This window comes from Platalea leucorodia (assembly GCF_965183815.1).
Source record: "Platalea leucorodia genome assembly, chromosome: 1".
Lineage (NCBI taxonomy): Eukaryota > Metazoa > Chordata > Aves > Pelecaniformes > Threskiornithidae > Platalea > Platalea leucorodia.
In genome coordinates this window covers 24,185,450-24,206,569 of record NC_138823.1, presented here as the reverse complement: position 1 = coordinate 24,206,569, position 21,120 = coordinate 24,185,450, and the positions used below count along the sequence as shown (strand labels likewise).

At 38.0% G+C, this 21,120-nt stretch overlaps 1 protein-coding gene across 14 annotated transcripts in view; it reads left to right on the top strand.

Annotated features, from left to right (window-relative positions):
- The window catches only part of VPS13B (vacuolar protein sorting 13 homolog B), a 485,731-nt gene that overhangs the window by 361,995 nt on the left and 102,616 nt on the right, over positions 1-21,120 (top strand). For all 14 annotated transcript variants that reach the window (XM_082316760.1, XM_082316766.1, XM_082316768.1 and 11 more), the window contains 2 exons: positions 3,804-4,506; positions 13,814-13,951. In XM_082316760.1, the coding sequence (XP_082172886.1) occupies positions 3,804-4,506; positions 13,814-13,951 (841 nt within the window). The remainder of the gene's footprint in view (positions 1-3,803; positions 4,507-13,813; positions 13,952-21,120) is intronic.

Genomic DNA, 21,120 nt, shown 5'->3' with positions numbered 1-21,120 from the left:
GACCTTGACAGGCTTGAGAGGTGGGCCCATGTGAACCTCATGAAGTTCAACAAGGCCAAGTGCAAGGTCCAGCACATGGGTCGGGGCAATCCCAAGCAGAAATACAGGCTGGGCAGAGAATGGATAGAAGAGCAGCCCTGAGGAGAAGGACTTGGGAGTGTTGGTTGATGAGAAGCTCAACATGACCTGGCAATGTGTGCTTGCAGCCCAGAAAGCCAACCGTATCCTGGGCTGCATCAAAAGCAGCGTGGCCAGCAGGTTGAGGGAGGTGATTCTGCCCCTCTGCTCCGCTGTGGTGAGACCCCACCTGGAGTACTGCATTCAGCTCTGGGGCCTCCAATGTAAGTAGGACATGGACCTGTTGGAGTGAGTCCAGAGGAGGGCCACAAAGATGATCGGAGGGATGGAGAACCTCTCCTATGAGGACAGGCTGAAAGAGCTGGAGTTGTTCAGCCTGGAGAAGAGAAGGCTCCAGGGAGACCTTATAGCAGCCTTGCAGTACCTGAAGGGAGCCTCCAAGAAGGCTGGAGAGGGGCTTTTTACAAGGGTACGTAGTGATAGGACAAGACGTAATGGCTTTAAACTGAAAGAGGGTAGATTTAGATTAGATACAAGGAAGAAATTCTTTACTCAGGGGGTGGTGAGGCACTGGAACAGGTTGCCCAGAGAAGTTGTGGATGCCTCATCCCTGGAAGTGTTTGAGGCCAGGCTGGAGGGGGCTTTGAGCAACCTGGTCTAGTGGAAGGTGTCCCTGGCCATGGCAGTGGGGTTGGAACCAGATGATCTTTAAGGTCCCTTCCAACCCAAACCATTCTATGATTATCATTTAGTGCATGACATTGTATTTTCAATCCCTCTAGCCAAGTCAAGCATAACCTAAATGTCAGGTAGCTGCAGAAATTTTTGCTGCATAGAGGAAAACAAGAGAATACCGTGTAGTACTCGTAAGAATGTCATTCACTACAGAACCATGCTTTCTAAAAAGATTTTTCGTTAGACTGAGTTGATGGCTATGGACCAATTAAAAATTGCTGGGTTTAGCAGCTTATGCCTCCTACTTTGTTTCAGGCAGCATTTCCGTGAAATGGTATGGCAAGATTGTTTCACAGCTCCATCCCTTCTGTTGTCTGCTTGCCCTCAATACATGAGCGATAAAACCATCTATACCGTTTTTTTAAAGTGCCATCAGTGCAGGATATGGGCAAAGCACTTTATAGTTTACCAGACAGAAAGGCTGAGGTGTAAATAGCCTAACTTTGCTAGGATATCAGGAGGAATCAGAATTTCTTGGCTCACAATGTAGTAATTCATTAAAATGGTCTCTAGTTATTTTTACGGAGGCTGCATTAAAAGTGGTATCACATTTACAAGTCAGTGATATGAGTCTGCTGTAGAAATCAGCCACAAGGAATTTTATTGGTTATTTGAAAAATATGTACATGAGTGAATCTGAAAAGATTGTAACCAGAGCTGGCAAAAACCTTTTCAAAGAAAATCTCAGCTAGTTAATGGTTCTGTTTTAGGATTTCCTCTGTAATACTTTTTTCTAGCATGCTCATTCCTTTAAAGAAAAGGAAAGGGGGTTGCTCCCTTTGTTTCATAAAGCATAATATAAAGGAACCTTTAAAAACCTGCTTTTCTTTAACTCCCCCACAACCCACTTTCTGCAGTATATGTAGAATCTATTAATATTGCTGCATAAAGACTAAAGTTTGAAGAAATTCAGTAATTCACTGGTCTTCATTCCTGCAGTTAAGTTGCTGATAAATTTTGTAAGTACTTGTAATTCTTTATTGTATTTTTCAAGAGGAAGTTAAGGTATGGTTTGCTGTAGTTTATATCTCCCTTTTCAAAGATACACTAGGGTGGAGAAGATAAAAAGAAACTATTGAAATAGGTCCTATAGAATGAAGAAATGAAATCATTGAGTCAATGTGCGGTGGCAGCCAAAAAAACCCAACAAAATATTGGACATCATCAGGATGGAGATTGAGAACAAGACAGAAGGCATCGTTTTCCTGCTATATAAAACCATAGTGATCCCACTTCTTGAATACTGTGTAGAGTATTCAAGAAGTGCATAGTGGAGTTGCAGAAGTAGCAAAGGGAAGCTAAAATGATTAAGGTGCTGGAGCAGCTGCTTTGTGAGGAGAGACTAAAAAGGCTGGGATTTCCCTGTCTGGAGAGGAGAAGGCTGAGGGGGGCTATGGTCAAGGTTTACAAAGTCATAGCAGCAGTTATAAAGCTGAATGTGGACCTGAACATTCAAATCATGCAGTACAAAAGATCAGGGAAATGCAATGACACTAGTAGGAGATTGGTTTAAACCAAAGAAAAAAAAAAAATTTGGGACTTGCTACCCCAGAAGGTTGTGGAGGCCAGACACTGTCAGCCTGTTCAAAAAGGGAAGTGGATAAATTAATGGTTAAGTCCAGAAATGGTTACTAAAATGACTACACAGGTGTGTACCGCTGGCATCCCAAATGCAACAGCTATGGATGCTTGGGGAGTAGGAGGTGAAGGCTGCAGAAAGTGGCCAGGGTCTACGGTCTCCCTTGGCAGAGTCTCCTAGTGCTGTCAGAAACAGCGTACTGGGCTGGATGGGTCATGAATCCGAGCTGGGCATTTCTTATGTTAGCTCTTGTACGGAGCAGAGCAAAAACACTTCTGGGTAGCACAGATGCAAGTGTCAGTTATGCTGTGGAAGATATTACAGGGTGAGTGCATGACTCTCAACTCCATATGAGTCAGAGGAGTTGGCTATACAGTAGTAGTAGTAGTAGTAGTAGTGAATTTCTGCAGGGTTTTTTTCCCAAATATTTTAGCATATGCTCCCCACTTTGTCCTGAAGCTCTTTGTAGGATTTCTCCTTGTTTCAGGAGCAGCATTGGAAGTGCTTTCTTCCTGAAGCACCTCCTTGTCTTGGATATCTCTTGGTAATACCGATGTGGTCCCTGGACACAATCTTGCAACTTTTTATTTCACTCTTGCATTTCCTGTGATAGAAGGAAAGTTCTTTTTACTGTTTATCAGTGGTATATGTTTTCTTTTTGAAATACTTCTATATGCAATGATTTCTCATGGGAAACCCCGTGAATTTCACAGCCGAGACCATACGTAGCTTTGGTAAGCTAAGAACTCGTACCCCATCACAGAGGCAGTCTTTAGATAGTGCTGACATTTCCTTCAGCTTTGGTGTTTTGTATAAGGCAGCTGTCATTTCCATGACTCTTAAGAAAAACATTTTTTCTACAATAAAGTATTTATACATTTCAGCTTAAAATTTCCATTTAGTCTTTTTGTGATTTTTCAGTAGATTAACGTTACATTCTATTTCATCTAATCATGGTAGAATACTTTAGTACCAAAGAGGAGTTTTTGAGCATCAGTGCTTAAAACTGGAAAACAATTCTGATTAGGCTTTTTATTTACGTTGCGTTATTTCTCGGAGATATGGTTTTATATTAAGCCATAAATTTCTTGTAAATTCTTTAGAGTTTAAAGAAAGAGTTTAAATTTAAAAAAAAAAAAAGGTTGTTTAACCCTAGAAACCATTACTCCTTTTTTTTTTCCTTCACATGTTCTTTTGGCACTTTATCTGTTGTTAGTCATCATTTCATTGGAACAGACACCTGCTATGTTTTCATGAGTGATTACTGTGTTCAAGTTAAATTGGCAGATATTTTTTTATAATTCTCTTTTTTGACATCATGTTTATATAGTGATTGTTTGCTGCACTGAAATGGAAATAGTTGGGATATGGATATCTTTAATATTAGTTAATATAATATTTTCCTTTGCAGATTTCCAAACAAGAGCAGAAAAAAATGGATGTGTCTGACGGAGGAACAGTTGAGACTTCTTCCCGGTATAGCGGGGCACAGGACAGCGGAATTGGCAGCGACAGTGTTAAGATCAGAATCGTTCAGATAGAGCAGCACAGTGGTACCAGCCAGCACCGCATTGCCCGTCCTTCCCGCCAGTCTTCCATCGTGAAGAATCTCAATTTCATTCCCTTTGACATTTTTGTTACAGCAAGTCGAATCTCCTTGATGACTTATTCATGCACTGCCTTACCTAAATCAAAATCAGTGCAAGATCAGAAAGATGGTGAGAAAAGAAGCAAAAGCTCCTTGAACCTTCCAGAAGCAGGCTCAGGTGGCAGCCATGATACCACGAAGCCCAGTCAGCCATGCATTTCCTCCGTCACAGCAGATGATCTTTTGAACAGTAATGTTCCGCAGTCTACTGGAAGAAAAACGGGTCTTTTGTCACTGGAGAGTCTGCATGCTTCCACAAGATCGTCTGCTCGACAAGCCCTGGGTATAACTATTGTTCGGCAGCCTGGTCGCAGGGGAACTGGGGACATAGAGCTACAGCCATTTCTCTACCTCGTCGTATCGCAGCCCTCTGTGCTCCTGAGCTGCCACCACAGGAAGCAAAAGGTAGAAATATCGGTGTTCGATGCTGGTCTTAAAGGAGTAGCCTCAGACTACAAGTGTACAGGTAAGAGCATTTAACATTCACTCCTGGTTATAACTGCCAAAATAATTGCACCTCTCAAAATTACTGGAGTGGTGGAAAACAGCTGAGAGGCTTCTAGGATGTCTTTAAAAATCAAACAGTAAATATACGTATTTTTAGGTTTATACCCCACAGCTGAATCAAGTTAAGTGTGTAAAATATTTGAAATTAATTCAAATCTAACCTTTTAGCAACAAGTTCTTTCTGTTCCTCGATACTACTTTCTCATTACCAGATTGTGATAGGGATTGTTGCATTACTCTAACTTCTCAATGTTTTCTAAGGAAGTAAGAGTTGTAAGCCAAGCTGACTTCATAAAAAGCATTTTTTTTTATGACTGAATATCACAACGTTTTCCTCTATTAGCCTACTGATAAAATTTAAAGGTAAACATTGTAGAAGCACCAGGTGTTTTGATCATAAACTGTAAGAAAATTATAGTGATCTTCCGAATGACATCTAATGATGTCAAGTATTTTAAGTTTTCATTCAGCTGAGTAATAGGATTTTGCAAGAATTTCCTTCTCTTAATGAATGGCTTTTTTTTTTTTTTTAATATGCAAAGCTTATATTAAGAAATATCAGAATAACTGTTCAGAAGAAAATATTCTGAAAATTTCTTTTTCTGTCTTATCTGTACTGCTGAAGAGAGAAATCAGATGATTGCAATTCATTTGTGTGACCGCCACTACTGGGTGTAAGAATTTAATGAGATACATCATTACAGAGTATTACCCAAAAAAAGTTTAAATGAGGATGCAGAGATCTGCTGAACACGCAGCCAGAAAAGTGTGGGGTTTTAAATTGTTCACTGAATGAGAGCTGTAGGTAAAAAACATGGCTAGTTTTTTGTTGCCAGTGTTCATACAGCACACTAGTAAAAAGTAGTATATGTTTTTTGTGCAGCTAGACAGAATCTAGCCTGAATGAGATGGTATCTTTTGAAAATTGGCATTAGAATAATGTGCTTATGCAAAAGACTAAAAATTCTATCTTTAATAGATCTTAACTTTTTTCAGAAATCTGGTGGAACTTCTAAGAGGATTTAAACAGTGAGGAAGAAACTTAAAATAGGGAGAAGATTTGTTCTCTGCCATGTTTTCTTTTATCATTCTTCCATTTTTATCTTTCTCTGCTGTTGCTGTCCTGTCTTGAAAGAAACACAGCTGTCATGAATTTCATTTACTCCAAATTCCCCTGTGTATTTGTTAAATACTATATAAAAGGTGGTCATTGTAGCAATTAATGTGAAAAGAATTAATAAATCAATTAACAAAGCAAAGCTTGAAGGAAAGTTGGAGTAGTTTTAAGTTAAAGATTACAACTTCATTAACTTAGTGTTTTGGAAAGATGTGATAGGAGTTCTTCAGTTCTCATGTCAGAGGCATTCAAGTGTATCCTTGTACAAGCTGCCACCACATTACCAATAAATGGGCAAAGTTCTCTCCGTTCTGGTCCTGCAATTAACTTCTGAAGTCTTTCCCCATCTTCATATCTAAGGGAGCAATTCTTGAAAACACAGGCTGTAATAAAGTCTTCCTACAAACTGAAAGTGGATCACAGAGCACAGACGCATGGCAAGAAGTTTAAACAATAAAGATAGGAGGAACATACAGCCTGAGCGCTCCTTGTTCACCAGCAGTTGTTCAGTGAGACCCAAAGAGGTCTTCTTGGAGAACCAATGACTAGCCCTGCGTGGGTCTTACCCTTTTCTTTGGCTTTTTGTCTCCCGAGTCAGGCAAAGGTAAAAGAGTGTGGAGGCAGGAGTCAGACTTTATGTGAAGGCAGAAGTTCTGGTCTCATCCTGCTGCCTCTGTGGGCAGTAGTAAGTACCTTACTCGTGTATCAGACAGAATCCTGTCCTTGCTACCAAAGCATTAGGGCTCTTTTCAAAAGAATTTGAGAGGTGGGTGCCAAAGTTCTAGTGCCTAAAAACACCCTCCTAAATGTATTAATAAGTTAGTAAAACTAATCCACGCTTCAAGTCACACACTAATTCACACAGCAAAATAGGTAGTATAAAGTTTTTATTGCCTCTTGTTTAAGAAGACCTGCTGTGGTTGTAATTGCATCGTTCAGGACTAATGTTGTCATACCACTGTAGTAACATGTAAGTTTTGGAAATTTCTATTTTTCTTTCTAACATGCGTATTTGAGGGAAAACAGCCGTGAACTGTGTGTTGTGTATATATATGTGTGTGTGTGTGTGTATATACACACTATATATATTGTGTGTCATATAATACAGCATCAGGAACTTTGCATGGCATTTTCTGTGCTGCTGCAGTCGATTTCATCAGTCACGCCAATTATTCTTGACATTGTGACTATTGGCTGACAGTTTTATCTGAAAGAGATATATCCTCCAAATGAAGAACAATATAAAGTTTATTTGAAAGAAGCAAGTTAGCTTCTCTCACTCTGTACAATAGGTATACACTATATTCCTATATTTCTCTGTATATCAAGGACTGGAGGGTGGGAAGAGGGCATAAATGATGTTTAATTTACAGTGAATGTTGCTAAAGAATATTTCCAGTTAGACTCTCTAGAAGACTGCTCTTTTTGTGTCCATATGTATGCGTGCAACTGTCTCTCCATTATCTGAGGTAGGATGGGGAAGAGGAGACAAGCTAAACATAAAAGATATATTTTAACTAGATTATAAGAACTGATGGAGCATATTCCCCCTTTAAAAAAAACATTTAAACAGTGGGACTAGGCAAGCAGGCCTGATGAAAACATTGTGTGCGTTACATCGTGTGATGGAGATAGGCAACAGTGCAGCAGCAGCTCAGAAGGCTGGGCCTATAACATAGCAAATTTCATCACAACCTTAAAAATTGAGACTTGTCTGGGGAAAAGGAAAAATAGATGATGTTCGTTATAAAGTTTTATTGCTACTCCTATGGGGATGATTTCACATTACTTATACCAATATGGTTAAGCTTACATAGTTTAGCTATATATGGAATATGTAGATTAGATCCAAAACATGCTAATAAAACCTCTGCCATTTCAAATCATCATTCTGTGTATATACATACACCATATACACGGCATAAGAATATTTTAGGAATGTTTTAAAGCATTTGGAAAAATTGTTTTGAATCGATTTTGTTGTGTAATTCTAAAAACTTGACTACTGTTAGTTCAACGGCAGTAGATTCAGGTCTTAGGAAATAACATGCTATTTCTTACGGCTTTTCTAGAAGGAAAAAATCTATAGTTCTGAAACAACTCTCAAATCTTGCAAGGCAGAAGCAAATACAAAATTCTATTGTGAAATTAGGAAGGTCTTATTTTTTGATGGACGTTAGTTCCAAAAAAAACTTTAGAGTAAAGAAAAGCTAGTAATAGTTTGGACCTTGTTATGTTTTCCATCCCTCACCTCCCATTATCGTATTTCTAAGAAATACATTGTTCAGCTATAAATCAACAAAGAATACTCTAGAATTTAGAACTGCTTCTAACAGGTAGTTTGATGAGAGTCTGCTTTATGAAGCTTTGAATAAAATGGGGAAATTATCCTGTAAAACTGCACGAACATGAATTTTAAAGAGAATAATAGTTAATCCTGGGCTGGTGACAAAATTAAGGTTACTGCTTTATGATGGTTTACTGCTTTGAACGTGTGTAGAAATGAAGTATTTAATACTGTTACGAAGCCACATATATTTTATTGGGGCCATGGGTTTTGTTCTTCTTTTGAAAGATTTTAAGGTAATAGAGCTTAAAATTCAGGATCTTGCATGTTAAGCTATCACTCTTTTTTTTGTGAGAGAGAGTATTGCACAGTGGCTGAAACACCAAACTTCATCCAAGGAACTTGGCTCCTCTGGCACTAGCTGTGTTATTTTTTTGCTTACTTGCTGAAACATGAAAGAAATAAGAACTTAAGAATAAAATAGGAGGAAATAAGCTATTTAAAGTTAAGTACTGTTAGTGTGTTAATTAGCAGTTAGTAGCAGCACATTTCCATCAGGCCAGTGTCTGAATGTGGGAGCATTTGCCTGCCTTGGAGCTAAAGACTGGATGGTTGTGCTTTCAATTTCCTCGGTCCTTCTCTCCAACCAAGTCCACTGGCAAGTCAGTTTGTAGGAGAAGACTTATTAGGTTATTAAAATGTTAGCTCAATTTTATTATGGTTGTGCTAAACTGCTTCATTTGTGTTTTAAATTTTTTTGTAATTGCACAGCTTGATTGCAATTATGCTACTGCCAGGTGTAGGAACTTCAAATCAAAGTAGATAAATTAATGGAATAAATATTAACTGCTTAATAAGCACCATTAAAAAGACTAGTTGCTCCCTGAGTTTACTTGTAAGATTCTGTATAAATAGCCTGAAAGATACTATAAAACAAGCTTTTTTTTATTCAATGCTCATCCTACATTTAACAAAAAGGCATCTGCTAACCATTACTTCTTGCAAACAGAGCATTGGCTATTTCCACTTAAATAAAAGTGGGTGCAATTGTTTTTAATGTAATCTCATAAGCCACTTTTATAAATATTTTTTTAAATCTTTATTTGCTTTGTTTCAGGTAATGTAATCCAGATACAAAATTGCCTCATTTCCTGAGCATTGTGCTCTGGGCATTCTTGAAAAATCTTTTTTCTATTTGTTTGTTTGTTTACTTTCAAAGAGGAGGTTGTGGTGCTTGGTTGTTTTAAGGGAGAGAAATTTCTCAAAAAATATGTTATGCATGGAATTTCTTCAGCTTCCCCCAACAAAGCGTTTGCAAAAAACAGGCATTGTGAGGCCATCCAGAATTATTCTTGATTTTTTTTCTTTTTTTTTTTTTTTTTTTTTACACCCACGCCTTTGATGGCAGGGGGTCCATGAAGAGCAGATGCAGTAGCTAAGACCACATGTAACCTCTGATCTAACGGAGAGCCCCGGCTGCATGGAGAGCAGCGCAGGCTGGCTCTGGCAGGAAGTCTGATTCACTGCCGCTCTGTCGGCCCGTGCTTCCTACCAGGCCGGGAGAGGGTTTAAGGCTGTTTCCTAGGATAGCATTGAGGGAGTTCTGCTGGAGTGTCACCTGTTCCCCTCCGAGTATATTTATTGTCCAGTACATCTGCATCCATGGACGTGGCGGGGGTGCAGCCCCCACCCGTAAAGACAAGCTGGCCTGGGAATGTACATTCCTCAGGTTACTGTAAGTGCTCATTTTTTAACTTCCTGACACAGCACTTGTGAGTACGCTAGTAGAAATGTTTTCCCACTTGTGTTCTTTAAATTCCAATGGAAACCATTTTTAAAACAAGACCAAACGTTCCACTTCTGAGTTTGAAAAGCAGAGATGATTGCAGCATCGTACTGGCTTTTAAAGTTGACTGCAGACCAAAATATGATTCATCCATTGAAATAAAAGTGTGTTGCAGAGCTCATTTGCTCTGGGTAAAGTTCCAGCTGAACAGGCCAAGTTGCCGTCCCGTGCAAATGCTCGGTAGCCCTGTCCCCTGCCTGGTGGCTGCTGGGGTGCTGTGGATCGCTGAGCACCCCCGTTAAAGCCTCCCACGGGCTATGCCCCCGGAGCTGCCCTGGCCCTTGGCTGCAAACTGGAACAGAACCACATTTTGGAGAACGAAAATCTTCAAGATGTGAAATTTCTCCTGCCTCCTTCTTTTCCTTTCCCCTTACTCTTCAGAAGTTTGGATTTTGCTGTCTGCTGTTAACATAAGAATGAGAGGATAGCAGGTGAAATCAAAAACTTGCAAATTCAAATCAAGTTTAGGAAGATACTTTATAAACTGAAGTTTGGAGCTGAGGTCTGGACCTTAGAAAGACTAAAAGTGGCTTTGGATGTTTGAGTGGATTCAAAAATAGCCAGAGATATTTTTTTTTCCTAAAAAAAAAAAAAAAAAAAAGCGGGGGGACACGCAAATGTAGATGTATTGAAGGCCTCAGCTTCTCAGTCTTACAGATTTTAAATTACAGTCTTGGTTGTCAATCTGTGATAGTTGTCTCACCATTTTTCTTTTGCTGCCACAGACAAATTTTTCACATGGTGTAGAGGATAGAATTTCTGGCCGTCTTCACCACTCTCCACTTCTCAAGCCTTTCTTTTCTCTCTCTTGGCTTGCTGTGGAGTAATTCTAGCCTCTCCTTTTACTTATATATGTATCCCTTGGGTTTTCTCCAGCATTTTCTTTATACAAATAACTGCAAATTTAAGTGTTGATTTTTGGGAGAATCATAGAAAATGGAAATGGAAATGACCTATTATAATACATTATTCAGACCAGTTCCCTGCTGATGCATAATTGTTCCCTGTTGTATATTTTATAGCGTTCTGTCAAGTGTATTTTTAAACATTCTGAACGCTTCCATCATTTCCTTGAGGGCGAAGAGTCCTTTTTCTAACAGCTCTCCCCATCAGGAATTCCTCTCTTTTCAGCCTAAATTTTCTCTTTTTCATTCAGTTGCTCCTCTGGCAATTCCTATGCCCTTGGCATAGGGATTGACTGATAGATATTGTTTTATTCCTTTCCTGATCCTTAATCCTATGAAAATGCATATACTGTTTTCTACCTTAGAAGGTATTTTAATCAAGATACACATATTTCAATCTTTTGACCTTTGATGTAAATGAATTTGTCTTATCCAGATACATTTTATAGCTCCTATTTAGAGCTGCCTTCAAGTTTTTGAGATATACACCAGCCCAGTCAGTTTTGAAACCTCTGGATTTTAGCTTTCTTCTCATTACGTAAAAATTTATTTATTGATCCATATCTGGCATATTTGGATGTGCAGTCAAGTCTGTTCCAAATTAACCATATGCCATGGGCTTGGAAGCACTCAAACTAGTTCTTTGCGTGGCCCTTTGGGGTTATTACCTCCAATGCAAAATTGTGTCAGTGAAACTATCCTGCTTCCAGAATTAGCTCAGTTTCAGAATAACACAGTTTCACTTGAACTAAAAAAAAAAAAAAATAGTTTGAAATCAGTAAGGCCAGTGCTGGGTTAAAAGTAATATATTTTGTTGGACTCAGGCTAATTTTGTGCATTGAGGTTTCTTTGTGTTGGTTCCTAATCTGTAAATTCTGGAGTCCTTCTCATTATTCGTGTATCCCAGTCCTGCAGTGCCCCAGGTAATGAAGAGGTGACGGTGCTGCGCTCCTTGGAGACAGGACAGAGCAAAGTAATCTCCTGAGAGCCCCATGGTTCCTGTATTTTTTTGATTCTGTGCTTACGTGCTGCGGTTCGCAGTGCCCTGAGGGCAGTGTTTGTATAGCTAATGTATTAAGTCACGCAAGGATTTTCTGCTATGTAAATTCTTTTCATCAGAGATATTTTCATCTTTAAACAGCTACAACTTTGAAATAATTATTAGGTATTTTATAACATAAACACATCTTAGGATAATAGGAATATGTGTAAATGTGTTCTTCAAAAGAAATGTTTGACTAAATTTCCTGGATTTTCTGAAAAGCCAGTGGATGATCTGGGTTGCTATATACAGTATGTGATGATATCTTTCAAAAAGGAGACAAAATAATGGCATGTTGCAACGTTTTGCACCATATTGGTACGCCTATATGTTAATAGTAATACTTCTGAAGGAGCAATAACTTAGAGATCAATTTGATTCAGTGATGTTCATTGCACAATGTTCAGTAATTTTTACGATGCTCTACAGTATATATTCTGAAAAACATTAACATATTAGTTATTTATGATGAGCTATTAGCACAAAACAAGATATTATGATATAGATCCAAGAGATAACATCCTTGTTCAGAACAACCACAAAACTGTATTTTGGAAAAGATGTGTACTTTGGTGATAAAGATTTTTTGTTATTATTATTTTCAGTATACTAGGCAAACTCCAGACACAAGAAACAAGATATTCCCTAAAGCGGTTACTGTAGAAAAGGGAGTGTGCCACACCATTCTAGTTAATGTAATTAAAGGAAAGGGCTAAGAACCATAAAAATGTAGAAATTCACATGGAAAATATACAAATCCATTGTATGCAGTGACAGCTCTTAAATAACTGTTGAGAGCTGACTTTATAAATGTATAGTGGGAATAAAGGGAAGGAAAGGCTGTAATGTATATGCCATGCAGTACAAATACTGCTGTAAAGTCATTGCCTGAAAATTGATCAAATAGAAACAGAAGAATGTGCTAACTTTTGATCTTTTCCATATAGATCTGAAGTCATGATCAATTGGTTTCAGTAGGTTCTTTGAAATCACATAAGGGTTCATATGTGCCAAGTTTTATATGAATCACATGATAAGGTCAAGAAATACAAATTCCAAAGCTGACTTTATATACCCAGTCCACATATGACTGTGATACCACGATACCATATGTTGACTGTAATAGTGGGTATGTAAATGCTGTTCTTGAAAGGAATCCAGTCAGTAAAACTCAAATAAAGCAATTATAGCAGTTTTTAATTGACTGAAAATGGGAGAGAATAACATCAAGAAAATCTCCTCTAAGTCGTTAAGGATGAGGCAGACATTCAATAATTAACATAGCAGTCTTGATAATAAAGAATAATTGATTATTTAGAATTTGAGAACTGTAGTGCCAGAATTGATGACTATTATAATGAAGGTCTTGAGTTGCTAAAGATTAAAAACCCTTTTTACAGTACGGTTTTTGCCATTTGTGATATGTGGAAAATGAAGACAAGAATAGCACTTGGAGGAAATTAATTTTAATGCACTATTGTAATATTATAAACTGATCAAAGGAATACAATTCAAGGTGATATGCAAGAATAGCTACAGATTAGCTGTTGGGTGAAACTCCAAAGAGAATGTTATAACCACATTGTCATTATGCTGTATTCCTGAGATCTGGTAGCATTCTGGTCTTTTAGCCTTTATCATTTATCTTTCCATTATTATTTAATCTGTCTGGCAATGAAAATACGATCTAGAAGTAGCAGGTTTTGAGCACAGATTCTCTTGTAAGGATTGCTTAAGTGTCATCATAATTAAAGCTAAAATTGTGTGCTATTTAAAGTCATCTTGTGGTAACTGATGTCTTTTACTCATATTTTAATTGGTATTTTTCAGGTTTTCTCCATTTTGTGTAATTACAGCTTTGCCCTCTTGCCTGTGTATGCATGCATTGTTATGCACATGGGTCTGTCCGTAGGCACAAGTGCTATGTTTAACTGTAGTATTAGGAATATTATTTACTGTGTTACATTTTAAACTTTTTTATTTTATTTAATCAATTTTGTATGTAGCATTTTGTTTATGTATCATGTTCCTGGAATATCATTAATGACTATGATCATTATCACCTGTAGATCCTGGAAAGACTCTACCAGAAGCTCTGGATTATTGCAAGATTTGGTTGCAGACAGTAGCAGGAGAGGTAGATGCTAAAAGTGGTATTCCCCCTCCTCTTATCACTGTGCAAATTAAAGACTTCCTTAATGGACCAGGTAAGCATTGCACTTTAATCTCTATTTTCTAATGCAATCTATTTGTAGATATGCACACATAGGCACACACATTCGATCCTCAAAAAACTGTTGTATTCCTTGCAAATGAATGTGAAATTTTCCTCCAGCAGTTACCCTGAATTGAAATCGAAGTTGAGGAATGGTCAGTCCTGGACCAGCCATAGGCTTAAGGTCTAATTATTTATTTTCTTCCCAAGGTAAGTTTAGAAATTTTACTCCTCAAGAAGGCTGAGGTTGGCAAATTTCCAAGCAAATGAAACCTACCTGCTTCTAGCCCTAGAACAACTGAAATTTTATTACAGTTGTGTTTATAAAAGCTGACTTTTAAAATGTTTCTGAAGATTTTTATAAGCCGCCTTCTCTTGGGTTCTTTAGAATCTGGATACCTGGCATTGCAAATTCCTATCATCTAAAGTGTTGATACTGTAAAATTTAAAAAATAGTGATATTGTGTTTCTTTAATTAACACAGAATATAAGTGGTGTAGTATGAAGGTTTATTAGCATGTACTTAAAATAGCGTCACTTGAAGTTTTACTCCTAGAGTGTCAGAAACTCCTGCAAATTGCAGTATGTCATCCATTCTCTATTTTGTGAATTATGTATTCATAACTACATTACTATGTAGAATATAATTGAGATTATATTAAAAGTTAGAAAATACATTTACATTTACCTGTGCCATCATAATACATTTTTCCTATGCATATTTGTTATAAGCTGTTGATTTGTGTAACTCTCTCCCCTCCCGCCGCCAATATTCTTATTTCACTCAGAAGGAGCTGTTATCATCAGTCCTTTAGCGAGCAACTCTTCAGTACTGGGTTTTCTTATTCATTCAGTTTCCTGTTCACACAGTCTTACAGCACGTTATTTAAACCTGGCTCTACAGCAGAATTACTTATTTCCTTTGCGTTGCTTACTGCTTTAAGATCTGAGCACTACATAAATACTAATTTACCAGCACAACCCTCCCATAAGTGATGGAATAGTATGCTCTCACCATTTCACAGAAGGCAACTGAGAAACAGGGAAATTAAAGGTTTTCTCATTATATTAAGGTTACTAATTTAAAACACACAAATGAGTTTTCCAAGGTACTTAAAAATATAGAAATTTAGATGTTGGAAACACAGTTCATATTGTCTTTGGGTGAAGCAGTAGTCACTTCTGCATATCAGACCCCAGGAGATCAAATTGAACAACCAGAGAATGAGATATACGTATTTAGCCGCTGACTATAAATACTGTGGTTAAGTAACTTGAAAATCTGTGTTTTGCACCCAGGCAGGCAGGAGTCTCAAGGAAAGAATAAAGTACGTGAACAACCTCATCATCGCCCCTTTCTGGTTTTCTGTGCTGCCTTAAAAGCATTATTTTAAGAGAAGATTTTAAAACCACCTGACAATGCAGAGCTTTTGTTATATTGATCCTTATTTGGCTCCATTAATAGGAACCTTCAGACCTACTGCATGTTCTACTGCCATTTGAACAAAAGGATTAATTGATAATAATAGTAGATTTTCATTCTAATCATGACCAGCAGAAGATGGGTAGAGACACCTACTATCCGTGGCCTTTTGGTCACTGCTGCCAGATTGGTTTTCTTTTATCCTCCCCACTCCACTCCCCCCAATTTTTTTGTGTCCTCTCTCCCCACATCTGGCAGATTCCCACATTCCCAGACCATTCTTCTGTGCGTTTGCCCTTTCTCAAGGTTCTCACTGTAGTTTCCCGGCACAGCCTTTATATTTAATTTATTACACACCTGAAGGTGTTTTCTTGATGCTCTCCTGTCAGTAGGACAGACTTCTAACTAAACTAGCAAATATGGAAGTTGGTACCAGCTTGCAAAGTATACATTCACAAGTAGTCTAAGTGTCTACCCCATTCTCAACAATTTAGTGAGATCTCGAATCAGTGTTAAGTCTCTCCCCTCCATGGTATATGGCTAAATAGGGAACTGAAAAAACATAAATTAATGCATCATAAACTTCAGTCTATTTATTCTCACAAAGCATATAAAACTTCAGATACTTCCTCCAGGATCTCTTCTTAGCCAAAAGGCATTTTTTTATCATATTTTTGCTGCTAATTGGAACTATCATTACACATGACTCAACAGTAATTACTCTGAATTTTAATGAATTGCTTTGCCCATGTAATATAACAAAACAGCTCTGCATTCCTTTGCAGATTTTTCTAACGTCAGCTGTTGCCACTATGAGATCCTCTTCAAATAAACTAACCTTTAGCAAGAAGCCTTCCTTGGGGGCTGGAGGTTTCATTGGATGAGTAATGGAAGGCGCTTTCCGCATGTGATTGTGTCAGAACAGCACATGCAAAGAATTATGAAAGCTTGACAGCTCCTCAGCAGGCTACTGGAAAATAAGTTACTAACTCTCCTGGGGGGAAAGAAGTCCTCTAACCACAACCTCTTCCAGGGTGAGGTAGCTTGGCCGTCAGCAGGCCTGGAGAAAGTGTCTACATCACCAGATCCTAACGAAGCTGGCAGTTGTTCACTGAGGACAAGAACCTCAGCAAAACTCCTGAGAGCTCTTGTAAGGTCACCAGACAAACAAAATTTGCAATGGGAGGCATCACAGTTAATAAATTGAATAAATAAATGCACTGCTGGAGTACGCTTATGTGGCAGGCCTCGAAAGCCTGCTCTTTTTTGCTGAACGTTTGGCAAATAATGCTGCTACTAACTGGCATATTTTCTAAGGATGTACTGTGTGTTTTCATATTCATTTATGTGTGTGTGTTTTATAACTTCAGTAAGTAAATTATTAAAATGCATTGGATGCACTAGTAGGTGCTACCTGTTGGGTACAGCTGATCTGCTGTTCTGAAAAGTCAGCACGTTTTTAAAAGCTGTGCCTATGCAGACAAAAATCTGGAGGTAGCCAGTGGGATAACGATACATTTTCTGTATAGATTTTAAGTGTTCAAAGTTCAGTGGTTTAATTGTAGTGTCATTTTTCTCACAAAATACATTGTTGGTGTGCTGAGGCTAAATTTCAACTATAATAATCAAACATGCCTATGTTTTATGATGCAAACTACTATGCAACTAGTTAAAAGAAAAAATCTGCAAGTGGTTCCCAGTGTTTGCTGTGTTAGATAAAACTGGTACTCCTTGTAAATAGTTTGTCAGCTGAAGCAGATAAGTAGATAGTGTTCCACAGAGAAATCGTATGGTTTCACCACACAGGAAACCAGGTTGTCAGTCCATATTAGCTCAGAGATCAAAAAACTACAGCAAGTAGCTAAACTTGGAAACCACTAATTAAATGAGAATAACAGGATACATTAATGCACTTCTTGCAACATGAGTTGATTATTTTGTACATTTTTGGCAACTAAAGAAAAATGGTATTTCTTCCAGATTTAAGGTAATAGGATCCTAGGAGAAATAAGCATTCATCATCAGGCCTGTGGGAACAGACCTCAACTTTAACCCCACAATGTATTAAAGGACTATTCTTTCTCTTTCTGCAGTAACTAATTATTATTAATTTTTTAAATTCCATCTGCATCAGTTTACATGACCCTCTCTCTTTTATATTCAGTCTGTTACTGGATTGTACATCTAATTCTTGTCTAATACATATAAGTGAACTATTTATTGCTTCAGCATCAGATAGTATTCATTAGGTGAGGAAAAAATATGACCATCTTGTTTTAATAGTTTTTGAAAATGTATTCTCTTTACCCTTTAGTCCCTTCTTCGGATTTTTTTTTTAAATCAACTATGCTTCTTAACTATAAAAGCTGTCTTTCTGATGTATTTTCTGCATGCAAATGCAAATGATACAAAACATGTTTATGAAGTATAGCTTCATATGAATTGCCTTCAAATACTTATACATGCAAAATATAGATGGTTTATGCCAAAGTCCCCTTCCCCCAGCAGTTTCTTGGGAAGACATTAGACAAGGTGTGAATTAACTACGGTCCTTGATACTTTGCCTTCCAAAATAATTTCTATGAAAGAAACTGTCCAGACAAACTAAGAAATACCGTGTCCCACTGAAAGATGAAGCGAGAACTGGGAGACCTGGGGGATTGCTCTGCCCTGCCGGTCCCTCCCTGGCACTGTTGGCACACCACGAGGGGCACAGCACTGGATCTAGGGTTAGGCGTAAAAACCAACAAACAAAACTGCACCCTGGCACTCTCTCCAGCTTTTTTCCCCCTGTTTGCAAAGGCAACAATTGTATCCATTAACAAGGTCAGTGGTTTGGAGAAACCTGGAAAATAGCAGCTACCAGAAACCCGCTAGAATAATATCTCCAGCAGGTGATAGATTAGTTGGAACAAATTGGAACCATTGCACTTCAGCAATCCTGGTTTCTTTCAAGCTGTTTTAAAAATGTCGTCATTTTAATACACAATATCAGCCCTGCGGAACAGTCCACAGCAGGTTAATTTGAATCATATGATGTATCACTGCCCTCAGCTGACATGAGCTCTGTTCCATGTGTGAAGCCATAATAAATCCATTCCCAACCGAGGCAAATTCCCTGTGAGAAGGTGAACTAATCCAGGCCTCACACTGGCATGTTAGCCCTCCGTAATTGAAAGCAGGGCCACCTGTTCCCAGCACAGTTAGCCTATAGAGAGAAAATTAGCATTAGATCAGATACTTAATATATTGAAAAATCATTCATACTACTTGCAAGTTCAGCTGTGGGCTGCTTAGCATGACATCATATATAAACCTAGGAATGTGCCCACTTGATCCCAGTTTAACAGTTTTGTTAACCATGGTGTTTGTTAACTTTGAAATGAGAATTTTTTGATTTAATGAGAGCTGACACGTGAGAAGGGGAACTAGCCAGGGTGCAGACTTTTCTAATTAACTCTGGGTCATTTGCAAAACTTTTGAGCTTTCTAGTAGGTTTTTTTCCCTTTGCTCTTTTACAAACAAGTTTTTAAAGCACTGACACTGTAGCCATGAAATTATATTTATTTGATTAAGAGGGCAAGGAGAAATATTCCAAACAGGTGTACCAGCCTGTAGCCATTGCTTTGGTTTTGACACATCTATTGTCTGTAATATCAGTGTAATAATGTGTAAAATTATCAAAGTACCTTTCTAAAAGCAATGTCTACAACACTTAGCTTAAATGAAATTTAGTTTCTTAAATGCCTAAGTACTGAAAATGAAGACTGCACATTGAAACCACATGGATAAGTTTGAAAATATTTTCTTGGTATCTTTTTCAGTGTATTGGCATTCTTTTTAAAACTTATTTCAAACATTTGCCCAATTTTCTGAAGTCCTCTTTTTTCTTTTTTTTTTTTTTTCCTTTCTTCATCTATGTCTTAATATAGATGTCTTATTCAGCAGCTAAAGCAGATAATAGAGAGTTAGTATTTATGGGTTCTTTTCTTTTCCACAAACCTGCTCCATGACCTGGAGCAATTTATTTCATCTCACTGTGTTGTGCTTCAACTTCCCTGACTCTCTGTCGAGAGAGTTAATGTTTCCCTTAGCTAGGGTTTTCCTTTCATGGCAGTGCCTCCCAGTGCCCACATTATCATTTTTGGCCTCACCACCGAAGCCTTGACACACTTCTGTAATATGTTCGGTAATTGCACAGTTGCTTCCTTTCAGTCAACATCCTATGAATAACAGTAACCTTCCATCCTTTATTAATGGTATCTTTGGTCTTCTCGACCTACAACAATTTATTTTGGTTCAATTGTGGCAATTTAAGGAAAATAATAGAATTACATCACTGAGCCTTGTCTGAGATCTCAAACCCAGGCACTGGCTAGCTAGAGCTCTTAATGTCTTCGTGTCACCTTCGCAAAATGTCAATGACATACTAGGTTGTGGAAGTAGGGGTTGTTAACGCTGGGGAACACACCACATGGCTCGAGTTGATTAAGCTCCCTGAAGGCTGTAGTTTGCCATATTGGCGTTAGAGAGCTGCTTCTGTGGGGCTCCAGCACACAGGCGGCAGTAGGTAGAAATACTGAACAGTGACTACCAGCCTCTTCAAGACTAATTGGCATCTGTCTCAAAGAAGCAGAATGCAAGATGGACTGCAGATGGCCTCTGAAGCCTTGTCTCAAGTTTCTTCCTTCTTTTCCCTTGATCCAAATTGGGAATGATGAATTAGAGGATAAAAACAATTCGTTTGTATTCTTCTTGCTTTTCAGTTTCTTTTAATTTGTCTCTCTTTTGATGCCTGACCAGGGACAATTGAGAACAGTACAGCTAGTCTTTTCTTTACATGTCTCTCTCTTTCCTGTTTTTATAAATTTAATTTTTGCAATTCAGCCATTTCCCTGTTACTGAAGGGCCACCCTGACTCCAAATCAGAATCAGGGCTCAAGATTACCTTTACCTTCCTCAGATTTCCTCTGTTAGACTCCTTACATCAGGATGGGTGGCTCCCAGAAAGAAAGAATATTACTGGTGGTAAAATGTTTCATGCCTGTTGTCTGCTCCTCTCCTGTTTTAGGACTAGGAAATTCAATCCTCGTAAGAGTTTAGGGCAAGTAATAGTTTCTTCTATAGCAGTACTATTTACTAAGAAGTATAATATTTTACAGCCTTCTTGGGGTAGGGGAGAGTGAGGCCCAGGTCCAACCTGAGAAAGAAAAACCTGGCCTTTCCTATATTAGCTATGAGAAATAAAAGATCCACTGCAGAATGAGGGGTATGGGAAGTGAACAAATTCTTGGAAAACGCCATATTTTTCTCTCTCACAGTTCAACATTTCTCATAGTCTGTGAAAAGATTCTAGTCTTATAAATAAAGCTTATAAATAATTTTCATGGAGTTTACTTTCTGGTTTTTCAGATTAAGAGTATACTATGGTAGTTTATTAGTCATAGAAATAGTAAGCTGGTGTGCATTGTTATGGCATATATTAGAATAAGCCCACTGACTTCAGTAAGAGCTGGGATTGACCTAAAGCAACTCACTGGGAGCTCTGTTATTTTTGTGTTGCTTATTCATCCTTAGCCCACCAAATAAAAAGTCCTTTTGAGTAATATCATTATCCCAAGTTCACAGAATAAAATTATATCTTCACAGTACAAATCTGAATGTTATGGAGAACAAGGGTAAAATACTCATAACCCTGAAATTTTTTATCTGAAGCTCTAAGTAATAAAATGACAAAG